Raw genomic sequence first — 14,575 nt, 5'->3', positions numbered from 1 at the left:
CATACCTCTAGGAAAGCTGCCCATACACAAAGATCTAGTTAATGGTAGAGCCTTAGATGAAAATGATGATGTTCATGAGGATGAGGTTTTTGGTGCCATAATGCCTATTAATGAAGATAGGAAAGAGTCTTCTAGGTCATAATTTGTCAATGAAGGTCCTTGAAATGCCTTTAGGAATTAGGAACATCAAGATAGATACCATTATTGGTGCGTTGACCTGCACTTTCATAGTACCATTATGGCTAATCTAGGTATGATGAATTAGTTGATACCACTAGAAGGGTTAAGGTAGAGATACCAGAGTTTGATAGTAGATTAGACCCAAGTATGTTTCTTGATTGGTTAGCGAATCTTGAAGATTACTTTGATTAGTATGACTTTACTGATACTCAATTTGTTCGTTCTGTTAAGATGAAATTGGTAGGGTCTATTAAGAGTTATTGGCAATTAGTCTTGCTGACCTCGATCATTTAAGTCAAGACCTTGTTACTATGTGGGAAAAGATGAAACCAACCTATCATAGGAATCACTTGTTAGATCAACTATTATGTTGTGGAATTAACGAGGATGATTAGGTCATTATTGCTAGGTTTATAAATGGTTTGAGAGCTAAAATTAAATGTGATGTTAGTTTGCATTCTCCTAAGAGGCAACTTACTATAAGTCTTGTAATTGCTTTGGTATATTCCCTTGTAGCTAAGGAATGTTTTCACCTTTCATCTAAGTCTAGTTTAGCTTACCTTTCTGAAGTTACTCCTTTGCTAGATGAATCCTATAGACTTAACCCAAGGATACCAATTACCTAATCTTCCTCATCATGAGATGTATCTTGTGGACAAAGATAAATTGAATTGATAGATTGAGAGTCTCTTAGCTAAGGGTTTTATTCACCATAGTTTTAGTCCTTGTTTTGTTCTGTTTTGCTAACCACTAAGAAAGATGGATCTTGAAGAATGTGTGTGAATACTAGAGTCATCAACAAAATCACAATTAAATACAGATTTCTTATTCTTTAGCTAGAAGATATGTTAGATGAGCTAGCTGGTTCCCAATAGTTTTAAAAAATATACAGACTTAGTGAGCACCATCAAATTAGGATTAAACTTAGAGAGGAATGGAAGACAAGTTTTAGAACAAGATAGATTGCATGAGTGGTTAGTGATGCTTTTTGAAAGGTATGACGCCTGCAGTATTTTCATGAGTAATGACATGTTTTGAGACCATTGTTCAAAAAATCCCTTATGGACTATTTTTATGATATTTTAATCTATAGTTGATCAAAGGAAGAGCATTTAAATCATCTTAGACAAGTCTTTCATTGTCTTAGAGTTGAGAAATTGTATGCTTACCTTAAAAAGTGGTATTTCACACAAACTTGAGTGATTTTCTTAGGTTTTATTGTGTCCTACTCAAGGGATTTCCGCTAACCCTGATAAGGTAAAGGCTATAAGAGCTTGGCCTGAACCCAAAAATTTGACTGTAGTTGTAGTTTTCATGGTTTAACCCTTTTTGTGGGAGATCTGCTCAGGGATTCAATACCATCACTGCTCCAATTACTGAGGGCATGAAAAAGGGAGACTTTTATTAGACCCCTGCAGTCCATAAAGCTTCCTAGCAATAAAGCAGAAAATGATTGAGAGTCTTGTTTTGTGACACCCTTGTCTTTCTAAGATTTTTAACGTACCTGGTGATGCTTCTGGAGTAGGTATAGGTGGTGTTTTAAGTTAAGATGGTCATCCTCTAGTGTACTTTAATGAAAAACACAATGAGGTAAAACAACGGTTCTCTACCTATGATGAGGAGTTTTATGTTGTGGTGCGATCTCTTCGTCATTCAAAATATTATCTGTTAACACAGGAGTTTATCTTTAATCTGACCATTAGGCCCTTTGATACCTTAATTCCTAATGTAAGTTGAGTGACAGATATATTGCATGGGTTCCAAGAATACACTTCCATTCTCAAACATCCCTCTAGGGTAGAAAATAAGGCTGCCAACACCCCTAGTCCTATTGCCACTATCCATTACTCTAATAAATAAAGTATTAGGTTTTAAGCGAATTAAGGATGAATATCTTACTTGACAAGACTTTGGTTTTATTTTTATGAATCTCTTAGATAGTCATAATAGAAATCATACCAACTTTTTTATTTGTGTTGGTTATCTTTTCAAGGGAGTTAAATTGCGCATTCCTAGTACTTCATTTGGAGAGTTTCTAGCTTTCAAGTTACATTTTGGAGGTCTAGCTACACATTTTGTTATGGATAAAACCATAGCTCTTGTAGAATGTATGTTTTATTGGCCTTATTTGAAAAGCAATGTTGCTAGAATAGTGTCCCAATGTTGTTCCTGTCATCTTGGTAAGGCTAAGAAACAAAACATAGGTTTGTGCACTCCACTAATGATTCCACATACACCTTGTGTGATCTTAGCATGTACTTTGTCCTTGGGTTGTCGGGGACCACTAAAGCTTATGATTCCATTTTGATAGTTATGGATAGATTCTCTAAGATGGTCCTGTTCCAAGATCATTGACAGAGTTGTTTTTGAATGAAATTGTGAGGTTACATGGTTTACCTCTACCATTGTGTATGATAGGGATGTCAAGTTTGTTAACCATCTTTCGAAGATGCTTTGGAAATTGTTTGGAGCCACTTTGAAGTATTCCTCTGCTTTTCATTCTCAAACAAACGGTTAGATAGAAGTTGTGAATCGTCATCCGGTTGCTTAGGTTCCTAGTTGGTGAGAAGCTTGAGAATTGGGATCTCTATCATTGAGTTTGCTTATAATAACTCGATTAATCAGTCCACAGGAAAAAAAAAAAAAAAAAATCCTTTTGAAGTTATTAATGGTCTTTTGCCTTGCTAACCCATTAATCTTGTTTCTTCACCTATTAATTAATGCCCTTCTTCATGGAGACCTTTGCTAACCATATTTGTGACTTACATACTGAGATACAATGAAAAATGACTTTAGAGTAATCTAGATTATAAACCTGCTATTGATGCCTATCGTAGGTATAAAGAGTTCAAAGTGGGTGATTATGTTGTTGTGGCTTGCATTTATCATGAGCACTACCATAAAAATTTCATCAAGAAACTTCATTCTTGCTCACTTGGCCCATTCCCTATCCTTCAAAGGCTTACATCTAATGCATATTTGCTTGATTTTCCATCACACATAACTATAAGTTCAATCTTCAATGTAGCAGATTTATTTCCTTAGACACATTCAAGCCTTTGCTTTTGCCTTCTTCTATAGGGCAATTTCTACTCCAACGCCTCTTGCTCCTGTGTCATCATCGTCAGTTGATGTGATTGTGGATGTATTAGGGGACTAATACAAGACTTCCCCATCTGGTGATAGTCAACACTTTCTTGTTTGATGGAAAGATTGTCCTTCTACTGATGATACTAAGGAGTTTTGTTGACTTGATCTGAATATTTTACGAGTAACATTTGCAACATAACTCACCAAACTTGACTTCTTTTTAGTTGGGGGGAAATGATGAACATAAAGATACTAAATTATGCATTTATGTCAAACGTAATTATGAGAAGTAATAATACTTTATAAGTGATGGATAAATCATCTCTTCCAAATTTACAAAATTTGATCAAAAGAAGAGGTGGAAAAGCCGTCTCCAATATACTGAGGAGAACTGTAGATCAATAGAGTATACCACATGAGACTACACAAGGAAAATGGTCCTTGAATGCAACCTCCCCACATTAAACATCATACCAAAATTTTGTCCTCTGCCCATTGCCCACCTCACTGCTTCGTCCTACAAATATCTTAGAAGGATATTTTTACTTCAAAATAATATTTTATTTCATTCAAGAAGGTTCATTTGAAAATCTTCACTATTCCCTTAAACATTGTTTTTCACATGACACGATGGCTCATAAAAGTAAATTGGATGATTTAAACGTAGATGTCTCTAGCTTTTGCAAATGAAGGGACTTGCTATCTCAGGTCATTCAGTTGCAAAAAAGGTTCATGAGAAAGAACTTTGTCGAGTGGTCGGCTCAACAACTAGGGGTCGTCAGCTCATCTATTTATTCACAGTAGTTATTATTATTATTATTATTAATTAACTAAAAGACCATCCTCTGTCACCTTCCATGTAAAATATACAAATGGGCATGGTGCAGGTGAACAAGCCCAAAAATTTGAGATGGTAATTCATTAAATTTAGTATTCATGAATATCTGCTGTAATTTAATGACAGGATATTGAATCTATGTGGTCTCTGTTACCTGGAACACAATACTGCATAACTCTATCAGAAATTTGTGCTGAAATGGAAATTTTCAATTGGAAGAAAAGGAAAGCAAAATTTTCTAAAATATGAAAACTTCAAGAAAGAACCCGAGGGCCCAAAACATGATTCTGTTCATAATACCAAATGAAACCACTGGTACCTCACATCTACAACTCAAGATTCAGATGGGAATGGCAAGAAGCCAATCTACTACACTAAGCTCCTCAGCTCAGGAAGATTGTGATCGGGCTCTATGCTGCTTCAGAGCAAAGACTTCAATTCCACTTTGTGCTTTGGGATATACGAGTATCGAAACTGACAACAATGAGTAATATATTGTTCAGCATCAATATCTACAGGGAACATGATGAACCACTCTGTACCTGCCTAGAGACTTCCGCGGGTGTGTTTTTGTGTGGTGGTGTTCAATGAATTTGAAAAGCTTTCAACATATAAAAAGGGTAAAACTCCATTTGGACCACTCTGGAGGCCCATACAAGCCCACCTTACCTTACGAAAAACCGAACATCCTTTGCCATTCAGCTAACCATACCAAGAATGAATGTTCCAAACAAAAAGAATATCATCCTCGAAACACCACCTCAGAATGGAGACCCACCCCTATCATGGATGTAGCACACAGGAGGTCTGACCCTTGGTTCTGTAAAGTTTGATCACTCTGGTTAACATCTCGTCTCCAGCTATCTGTCTTAATCTTTTTACCAGTTGCTGCCTCGTAATTTTTTTCCTCTGAAACAAGCATATTCCGAAAATAAGGACAAAACAAAGCAAACTCACCGAAAATGGTTTCCGTCTTAAAATAGAAAACAGTACTTACATGGAAATCACAGTGATATTTGGAAATCTGGGTCATCTTGTGAGGAGGTAAAACCCTTGAAAGTACGGACAATAGAGTGTGAAACTTCATCCATGGGGAGGTGGGTTTTACTAAATTCGCCTGAATTCTTCGAGGAACTAACCAATTGAAAATAAAAGACCCAAAAGAATATTAGAATTTAAATCGGAAATCATCCAGACTCTGGAGCTCAAAGTTCAATCTAAAGAGAAGTAGCTGTTTGGAATTGGTATTACCTCCCTTCAGAGGGGCCCTAAAGCTTATGATGTAACTGGGAAGAATGTGAGAATTCATGTAAGCACTCCAAATGATATATCTTCTAGGCGCTGAAACATCATCCACTCCAGAGTCATACTCCTTAGAGCATGGATGAAACTGTTGTGAACCAGCATGAACAGTTTCCATGTTGCCCAATATCACGCGACATAACATCACATGCCTTAGCCCATTTTCATCCTCTGCTGAAGATAATGCACTGGCACAATGTTGGAAGCATCAGAATTGAGACAATTGGATAATTCATTCTGAAAATTCTCCTTTACTAAGTAAATGCAATATTAAAGGAAAGAAACTAAGGAACAGCATGGCAACATTTTCAACAACCATACTAAAAAAACACAGTTTTAAAAAGCAATTCTCAGTTATTTGTATGAACAGATAAAAATTATCGAAGTATTCATCATATTTTCAAAGGCTTCGTCAAAAGTGCATTTAAAGTTCAAATAAAAATATATTTTCTATTGATAGTGGGGACTTTTCTATTTTAGACTTTTAATTCATTGGAATCCAAGAAAGCTAAAAATACATCGCACCAACCCTAATACAACTATATTTGATCCGCTTCAGTTGACCTTTTCACCAAGGCAACATAAAACAAAAGACTCAGGAACCTCCAATTTCCCTCTTATTTTTCCCTGCAATCAAACAGGAACTCCAGAACAAAAGCGAAAAGAAAAAACAGAAACAGGCAGAATAAACAAGAACAATATTCATTCTATGCTTACCAATCAATGGAAAACTTTGCAGAAGATAGATATACCCCAAAACCATATAGTTCACCAGCTTTTGGCCGTTCAAGTCGGCTAAATCCATGAGACATAATATCATAGACTTCACCCCTGGAGGCGCCATACCAGGCATAGTTGATATTAGCATCACCACCGCACTTTTTCCCCACCGCCTGCGAAAATATTCGAAACGATTCAAATCGCGCTTGGCCGGTTAAAGTAGAATGCGAATTCTTGTGTATAGCCACAACATCCGTACCCTTCCCGATCGCTCCCATGCCGGAAAGAAACATCTTCTTGATGGTGTCGTGCTCTGTATTTCCTTCATCAACTCTGATCATTCCGTTGTTCCAAGCAAACAAATCGACTCGCTCTGAACTAGAACTGAATTCATCGGATTCTGCCTCGGGGTGGATGATTTCAAGGTCGTCCACAGTCATTGAGACTTGTTCCTCGGCACCAACACGCTCCATCTATTAATGCAAGGAATAAAAAAAAACTCTCACCAAGTTTTCAACGAATCATGAACGAAAAAGATATTAAAGAGAAGGAAAAGGGAGCTGAGATTGGGAGAGAGAGAGAGAGAGAGAGCGGCAAGGAATGGCCCATGGAGAACAGACATTGGGGAAGTATAAATATGTTACGAAACCGACTCTCTTGTTATAATTTTGATTGGTGTGATTAGGCGGTTTGTTTCGTGCCGCCGTTTCCTAAGAGAGGCGGTCACGTTAAACTTCTCTTCTGGATATTTTATTTCAATATCTTAAAATTACTCAACTACCCCTCATGAAGGTGCCTCTTGGTTTTTCAACTTTTTTTAAAAAAATTTACTAAAAGGTATTTCAAAAATTACAATACGAATCGAAAAGTTAGATCAATTGAATATATTCATTTACCTATTTTAGTTTCATTATTTTATATTAAATTTTGTGATATTATTAAATATCTTAATTTCATTATTTATATTGAATTTCATTATTTTATATAAAAAAAATTTAGTATCATGCCTCTATTTTATTTGAACCGTTGGATGAAAAAAATTTCATCTCAGTCTAAGTGGTAAGTTAAAAAGATTTAGTTGCTTGGGAGCGAAGAATGACATTAATTGTAAAGTTAGGAATAGTCACGTCTTTAAGTTTTCGACGGCTATGATATACATGTGTACGAATATTGGTTAGAGTAGGTCGGTATTCCAATTTCTCTCTATGAGCATGTTCCATGTGGACCAAGGGATAAATTAGGAAATGTGGTAGGAGAACAGGCCACGGGGTCGGTCCCTGGCGTCTTGCTTACTTTGAAAGCAAGTCATCTCTTATTGTTACCTTATACGTATAGAATCGTAAATACTAAAGAACATCTGCTTATTGGCTGGACCATTGGGCCTTTTTTGCTTCTTTTTCTTTTATTCTTTTCTCTTTCTATTATTCTTTCTTAGAAGACTTTAGAATTTTCCAGCCTTGCTTTGGAATTTATTTCCTAAAATAAAAAAGTAGGCGTAAGTGTGCATGTGATATTGAAATTCTATTTCCTACTTTTGAATTTAGTATTCACCCATCTTATTTCAAAACCAATTTGTGCCCAATAAAAAATATTTTTTATTAAAAAAATATAACAATAAAAAATTACTTTTGTGTTGAATAATAAGACAATATTTTTTTTATTGAATTTCCAATTCCATTGTATTCATTTGTTTTTTTATTAAATATAAAAAGTCAAAATATCATAGAGTATTTGTTTTTTAACTTTTTACGGAAAACAATTTGTTTTCAGATTTTGTGTTGTTGTTGTTTTTTTTTTCTCTATTTTTTTATGATTTATTATAAATTTTTTATTGAATAGAAAAAACAAAAATATTTTGTAATTTTTTAATGGAAAAATTAACATGCTAATATTCTTTACTTTTTAATGTTTAATAAAAATAAAATATTACAAAAATAAATAATCTAATACTTAATACTATTAAACATTATTTAGTTTTAAGTTCCATTTTAAAATTAAGTAAAAATAAAATGAATATCACCTTAGGTTTTTTCCATTCAATTAAAAGTAATCTATTAATATCAACTAATATAATTAAAGTGAAATTATTATCAATATATTCAATTTATTTATATTGATTGATATCAATATGTCACTTTTAATTGAATAAAAAAATAAATATTTTAACTTTTTCCATTAAAAAAAACACCACCAAGTTAATAAAATACTAAAAAAGATATATAAAAAAGAAGAAAAAACGATGGATAATTATAATGCCTCGGTGATACTGAGGTGTGAGCAGGGAACCAATTTTTTTTTTCACTATTATAATTTAATTTAATTTTTTAAAGTTTAATTTTATAATCATGAATTTTGAGGAGAAATCATAGCTTTGGCAGCAAGTTAATGCAAGCAAATAAACACCAAAGTTTCCTTTCAACTTGAAAAGAGAGATTGGAATTATCTACATATAAATAATAATATTTATAAAAATATAAACTATATTTAACATCTGATATAAAAATATAAACTATATTTAACATCTGATATAAATAATGAGTGACTTTGAAGTTGTCTTCTTCCATCGTGTAATTTGAATGATCAAAACAAGAAAGGCCCGTCAGAAAGTTAAGACAATGGGCCTTTTGATTTCGTACCAGTCCACGAGGAGAGATACTGCGCAGTCAGCATGGTATCAATATCATTGCGCGGCAAGCCGAAATTCAAGGAAGGGGCGAAGAGCAACGGCCACAAATACACAAATAGAAATCTAACAAAGAGAGAAGGGAAAAAGACAAAAACAAAACTTGCAGAAATTATAGGGGTTTTGGTGCAGTTGGTTAGAGAGGAAGACATGCCCAAAAGCTTTTCGTGGGAGTGGTGCAGGGTCAGGGACGTTGTTGGGAATCCCCAGGCTTTATAGCTCTCGCAGATTCTGCAATTGCATCACAACCTCCCATTTTCATGCATTCAAAACAGGTTCCAATCTCTTCACATTCTCCTCCATCCTCCTCTTTTCCTCATTCATCTCCCACTTTGATTTTGATTTCATAGTCGTTGTAAAACAAAAACTACATCAATTGGATTCTTGTGTTTTTACTACTTTTTATGTAGACATTTTTGTTGTTTGGTTACAAAGTTGATCGATATAGGATGAACAAACTAAGATTGTGAGGAGCACCCTCCTCGAATTTCAAAGCAAGTAGAATGTCGGACTCGGCGGAGTCGCCGGGTTCTTTACCTGAGTCTCCTCCGGAGGACTCCTCGTCTCCTCCACCAAAATCATCAACCTCACCACCTCCTCCACCTGATGATGATTCTCCTTCGGCACCTCCACCTACATCCAAAACTTCACCCCCTCCACCCTCCGATTCATCCCCACCACCTGATTCAAACACATCACCGCCCTCACCACCCCCTCCCAAATCCGAGTCACCGCCTCCTATTCCGCCACCACCTTCGCCTTCACCTCCACCTCCACCTCCACTGTCCTCCGGTTCAGGCCCTCCCAAACCTCCACCACCATCACATTCAAACTCTTCACCCCCACCACCACCAACATCGCCACCACCTGCCGCTATCGCTCTTTCACCTCCTCCCACCCCTACTCAAACTGCACCTCCTCCTTCCCCAACCCCTCCTACATCTCCTTCTCCTCCCCCTCCTGCTGAGGCCTTGCCAGCTCCTCCAGCGCAAATCATCTCCCCTCCATTGTCACTCTCTCCTCCCATTGCCATCCCTCCTCCTAATTTGCCTAGTACTCCACCACCACCATCAACTCCTACTCCTACTCCTTCAACTCCTAATCCCACTCCATCAACTGATACGAGTCCTCCAACGCCAACCACTTCACATGTCCCCCCTCCTCCACCATCAGATCGGGTTCCAAGTTCATCCACTCCTTCCCGAACATCCAGTCCAGAGAAATCTAGCCAATCATCGGGATCGGGATCAAGTACGAGTTCTCAGACTGGCCCTGTTGTCGTTGTCGGTGTGACAGTAGCTGGAGTGGTCATCCTTGCACTGGTTGCCATCTTTTTTGTGGTCTCTCGACGGAAGAAGAAGCATTCAGGGGTCATTCCTGCAAAATACAATCCACCAACTGCAAGCTACTCTGTGAAATCAAGTAAATCCTATCTGCTTTTGAGCTTTCACATTGCTTGGTATCTTATCATTTTAACAGCTTATTTTCCTTCTGCAGATGGGCATTACTATGGACAGCAACCTATGGGGATGTCAGCTCCTTATGGTTCACAACACTCACTTTCTCAACATGGAAATGGAAACAACTATGGGAGTCAAGGAGGGCAAATGTACTACCCTGGGGGACCAGAATCAGGTGTCATAGGCGGTGCTAAGTCCCTTTTCACCTATGAAGAGTTGATGGAAATAACCAATGGATTTTCTCGTCAAAATATCATTGGTGAGGGTGGGTTTGGATATGTTTACAAAGGTTGGCTGCCAGATGGGAGAGTGGTGGCCGTTAAGCAGCTCAAGGCAGGCAGTGGACAGGGCGAACGGGAGTTCAGAGCTGAAGTTGAGATTATTAGTCGTGTTCATCATCGGCATTTGGTCTCTTTGGTGGGATATTCTATAGCTGAGAATCAAAGATTACTCCTCTATGAATTCCTTCCAAACAAGACACTTGAACATCATTTGCATGGTGTAGTGAAATTTGCTTTTGCTTCCCCATCAAATATAACGTCCTCATCGTGATTCTTAGTTTGAAATTGATTTGTGCTGTCAGGTAAAGAGTTGCCTGTATTGGACTGGACGAAAAGACTCAAGATTGCCATAGGATCTGCTCGTGGTTTGGCATATCTACATGAAGACTGTAAGTCTTATTTATTTATTTATTTATTTTTTATAATGCATTTTCATTAGTCGAGATTGCTCTGTCCTCGCTCATCTCTTGCATGGCACATAGAACCTAAATAGAAATCATTATAGGAAACCAGAGGAACTTTTACTTTTCCTTTCATACTGAAGTCAGAACCAGGAAAGACCCTAACGAAAAATCAAAACTAAAAAAGAACAAACTTGCTAATATACCAATCTAATACGTGCATACAACAGGTATTGATAGGTCCCCAATTTATTTCTAAACCATATATCCATCTTCCATGAGTAGATGGATCCAGACCATTTATTTCTAAACTTCTTCATCTTCAAGTTAATTGGTATGTAGATGTTTAATTATCCGATTACTTCATCTTTTGCAATCTGTTTGTAGGTAATCCAAAAATTATTCATAGGGACATCAAGTCAGCAAACATTCTGTTGGATGATGATTTTGAAGCGCAGGTATGCATATGGCTTTTATCTGGGTGTTTGAATTCTTCCACTGGTCATAGTAGTAAAGATATGGCCTACTTGAATATTGTATCCTAGATTCTGATTTCATCTTGCTTCAATCACAGGTTGCAGACTTTGGGCTTGCCAAACCATCAAATGACAATAATACCCATGTATCAACTCGAGTCATGGGAACTTTTGGGTGAGTTTGGATTGTATGGAATCTTAAGCTTCATTTTGATTTGGAGCTTATAAGGTTTTGCATTAAGCAAAGCCCTAGTACAACTATATCATACATGTCAAATGTCTCTAACACATCTTCAAATTAACGGGTCTGCTTGAGTTTTCAGACAAGAAAAGGGGAAATAATGGAAAGTAAGAAAGAGCTGGTAGACACTTAGCAAATAATGGAAAGATTAAGATACAAGCTTTTATCATAAGCTGCCATTTCTGTGTGGGGTCCATTAATCCATTTCTAATACCTGCAATTCAACATTTCCAAACTGTTCTCCTAAATGCATCTCTGGTGATTGTCATACTAATGTCCAGTTTGGCTGTCAGGTATATGGCACCAGAGTATGCATCAAGTGGGAAATTGACTGATAGATCTGATGTATTCTCATTCGGGGTGGTACTTTTAGAGCTTATAACAGGGCGTAAAAGTGTTGATCCAACTCAACCTTTGGGAGATGAGAGTTTGGTTGAATGGGTGAGTATACATCCATTTCAGTACCACAGCTGCACATTCAGTGCCATGGATCATTCTTGTCTCATGCTGTTTAATCATTCTTGTTTCATTATAACCTTGTGATTTGTTTGTCTCCTATGCCTTTTCATATCGCCTATAGTTTGCCACTTCATTATCAAGGAACTTGGATCCATGTTCTATTTGACAAGAAAAAACACTGGGGCGTTGTTATATGATCAGGAACTATCTACTTAGAACCAGAATTTCCTAGATTTTATACCCCTCCTAAGCTTGGAGCTCTTTAGAAACAGAATCTGTGGCTTGTAGCTCAATATTTTTGACAGACTAGATTCCATTTGAAGAATTTGCTGTCATGATTTTGGCAGGCTCGCCCGCTCCTCATTCATGCTCTTGAAACTGGTGATGTCAGTGAATTAATAGATCCAAGGCTGGAACACAGGTACGTGGAGAGCGAGATGTTTAGAATGATTGAGACAGCTGCTGCCTGTGTTCGTCATTCTGCTCCAAAGCGGCCCCGCATGGCAAAGGTGATTTAAATAGTCGTTGATATATCCTTGGTTCATTCTTATTTTAGTAATGTGTTCATTATTCGCAAAGCAAATTGAAGCAAATCAGATTCTCAATGAGAAGTACTGTATAGGAGAAAAAGAATTCCCCAACATTATATGCTAAAACTGTAAGCATACTGAGTGAAGTAGATACTGTGTGCTTGTTCTTCTTCTTGTTTGGTTTTTCCCCTTTTTCTCCTTTTCTGTTTATATCATGAACTTATTCTCCTTTGCTGTTTGCTTATAACTATATAGCAGCCCCTTTTTTCACTGCCTTCAGATTTGAACACAATTCCATGTCCTCTCTTCCAGGTGGTAAGAGCATTGGACAGTGAAGGCGAATCGACTGATCTCACCAATGGAGTGAAATATGGTCAGAGCACCATTTATGATTCTGGGCAGTACAATCAGGACATTCAAAGATTTAGGAGGATGGCACTTGGTGATGACAGCTCAGAATATGACATGTACAGTGGGGAATACCAATCGAAAGAAGTGTCTCTTGGAGCCCCAACTTCAAGTACCTTAACTGAGTCAGAAACCCAAGCCATGAATGGCAAATAGTTGCGAGCAGCGAGATCGATCTGGTGAGGCCCAATGACTCTGGAGGTGAATTTTCTGACATTTAGACATGGGAAAATTTTCTGGGATCTACCCCCTCACTGCCCCACAAAGAAAAAACATATAAGTGAATGCATTTGCTTGACTGTGTATAAAGCTTTCTTTTGTGAAGTCATGGTGCATTCTTAATGATATGCAGATTGTGGGGGAGCTTGTAAAGTGCCTGTTTTATTCAAAGTAAAGGCAATTGCAGTTTTGTCTGAATGCTTGTAAGGGGCTTCCAATTGTGATCAAGTGATTGACTTCATTCCAATTTGAGCTTACATGTTACTTCCATTGTCTTGCATTATTTCTTCATCACAATAGGACCCTTCATTTTTTTGGAATTAAGATACTATCTCCTGTTATTCTCTTTATATATTTTTTTGTGTATTATCTCTTTTCTCTTATTAAGATGTTTAATAAAATTTAATACTTATTATTTAATAATTTTAATTGATTTTAAATTAAATTCTTTTTGAGTTGTTAATTTAAAGTTTATTTACTAATTGTTTTACTTTAAATATTAAAGTTGTTTGATAAAGTTAAATTAAATTTATTTTAAATCATTAAATTGATGCATTTATCTTTATTATTTTTAACGAATATTCATCTTCATTGATTTTAAATCATATTTACTTTTATTTATAAATAGAAAGCAATGTAGTAAGAAAGTGTAACTCTATTAGCTCTTCATTTGGAAAAAAGTTAGAAGAAGGGCAAAAAAAGAAAGGTTGACTTAAATTATGTGCTTAAATAATATTAAATCATTAAATTGATTTATCACACATCGTTCTAACCTATTAACTGAATCAATGGATCTATCAATTTCTTTACTGGAAACTCCTCCTTTGCCTTCTAGAATAAATAAATTGGTATGACATGGAGAAGAAAAGCAAGAGTTGATTTATCCATGAAAAATTAGGTCTAAAATTGGAAACAAGCTAGTTGTGGTTTACATGGGGTTTCAATCAATCACTCCTTGTAAAATAGGAAAAAAAAAAAAAAAGGTGATTTTATTGATATCTCCATATTACACCACCAAAGCAATACCTTGTATGCAATGTAAAAACAAAATGGACAAAATGAATTTCCAAGGGATGTGGAACTATCTCTAAGCCCGTAATGTTAATTTGATCACATGTGAGTAGGGAATAAAGAAAGATAAGAGGTTTTAATATGATTTGATGAGCAATATAATCCCTACATTCAAGGAGCCTATTAATATTCAAGAGTCCACCAATTAAATGAGGATGCAAAGTGATGATGGTGAAAGTTCTACTCCGCTACATATATAATTCTCGCTAATGAAAC

The 14,575-nt window shown here is 36.3% G+C and overlaps 2 protein-coding genes across 6 annotated transcripts; one reads left to right on the top strand and one right to left on the bottom strand.

Annotated features, from left to right (window-relative positions):
- Positions 1-4,326: 4,326 nt before the first annotated feature.
- LOC117924632 (probable inactive poly [ADP-ribose] polymerase SRO2) lies at positions 4,327-6,724 on the bottom strand. Of its 3 annotated transcripts, none has more exons than XR_004652845.1 (5): positions 6,128-6,724; positions 5,360-5,598; positions 5,106-5,242; positions 4,773-5,017; positions 4,327-4,582 (listed from the first exon to the last, which is right to left on the bottom strand). XR_004652845.1 is itself a non-coding variant. In XM_034843319.1 (4 exons), exons 1-4 carry the CDS (start codon positions 6,601-6,603, stop codon positions 4,892-4,894), a joined length of 978 nt encoding a protein of 325 aa, XP_034699210.1. In that variant the 5' UTR covers positions 6,604-6,724; the 3' UTR covers positions 4,327-4,891. The 3 variants fall into 3 exon arrangements, 1 of the variants encoding a protein (XP_034699210.1); XR_004652844.1 differs by having other exon boundaries at positions 4,778-5,017; XM_034843319.1 differs by having other exon boundaries at positions 4,327-5,017.
- A 2,238-nt stretch (positions 6,725-8,962) lies between these two features.
- On the top strand, positions 8,963-13,616 carry LOC117912839 (proline-rich receptor-like protein kinase PERK12). Of its 3 annotated transcripts, none has more exons than XM_034827603.1 (9): positions 8,963-9,088; positions 9,262-10,235; positions 10,311-10,772; positions 10,857-10,943; positions 11,343-11,413; positions 11,530-11,606; positions 11,966-12,113; positions 12,479-12,640; positions 12,974-13,616. In XM_034827603.1, the coding sequence occupies exons 2-9, from the start codon at positions 9,317-9,319 to the stop codon at positions 13,223-13,225; spliced, it is 2,178 nt and encodes a 725-aa protein (XP_034683494.1). In that variant the 5' UTR covers positions 8,963-9,088; positions 9,262-9,316; the 3' UTR covers positions 13,226-13,616. The 3 variants fall into 3 exon arrangements, with proteins under 3 accessions (XP_034683494.1, XP_034683486.1, XP_034683476.1); XM_034827595.1 differs by having other exon boundaries at positions 9,224-10,235; XM_034827585.1 differs by having other exon boundaries at positions 8,963-10,235.
- The last annotated feature ends 959 nt before the right edge of the window (positions 13,617-14,575 follow it).

Source organism: Vitis riparia, chromosome 1 (genome assembly GCF_004353265.1).
Source record: "Vitis riparia cultivar Riparia Gloire de Montpellier isolate 1030 chromosome 1, EGFV_Vit.rip_1.0, whole genome shotgun sequence".
Taxonomy (NCBI): domain Eukaryota; kingdom Viridiplantae; phylum Streptophyta; class Magnoliopsida; order Vitales; family Vitaceae; genus Vitis; species Vitis riparia.
The sequence above is the reverse complement of the archived record's forward strand: the minus strand, read 5'-3'. Positions and strand labels throughout refer to the sequence as shown.

Coding starts and splice junctions, on each gene's coding strand:
- LOC117912839 (XM_034827603.1), top strand. CDS start 9,317: ATGTCGGACTCGGCGGAGTCGCCGGGTTCTTTACCTGAGTCTCCTCCG. Junction 10,773..10,856: donor ACTTGAACATCATTTGCATG/GTGTAGTGAAAT, acceptor TTGTGCTGTCAG/GTAAAGAGTTGCCTGTATTG. Junction 12,641..12,973: donor AGCGGCCCCGCATGGCAAAG/GTGATTTAAATA, acceptor CCTCTCTTCCAG/GTGGTAAGAGCATTGGACAG.
- LOC117924632 (XM_034843319.1), bottom strand. CDS start 6,603: ATGGAGCGTGTTGGTGCCGAGGAACAAGTCTCAATGACTGTGGACGAC. Junction 5,599..6,127: donor GCAAAGTTTTCCATTGATTG/GTAAGCATAGAA, acceptor ACATTGTGCCAG/TGCATTATCTTCAGCAGAGG. Junction 5,018..5,105: donor AATATCACTGTGATTTCCAT/GTAAGTACTGTT, acceptor TGCTTGTTTCAG/AGGAAAAAAATTACGAGGCA.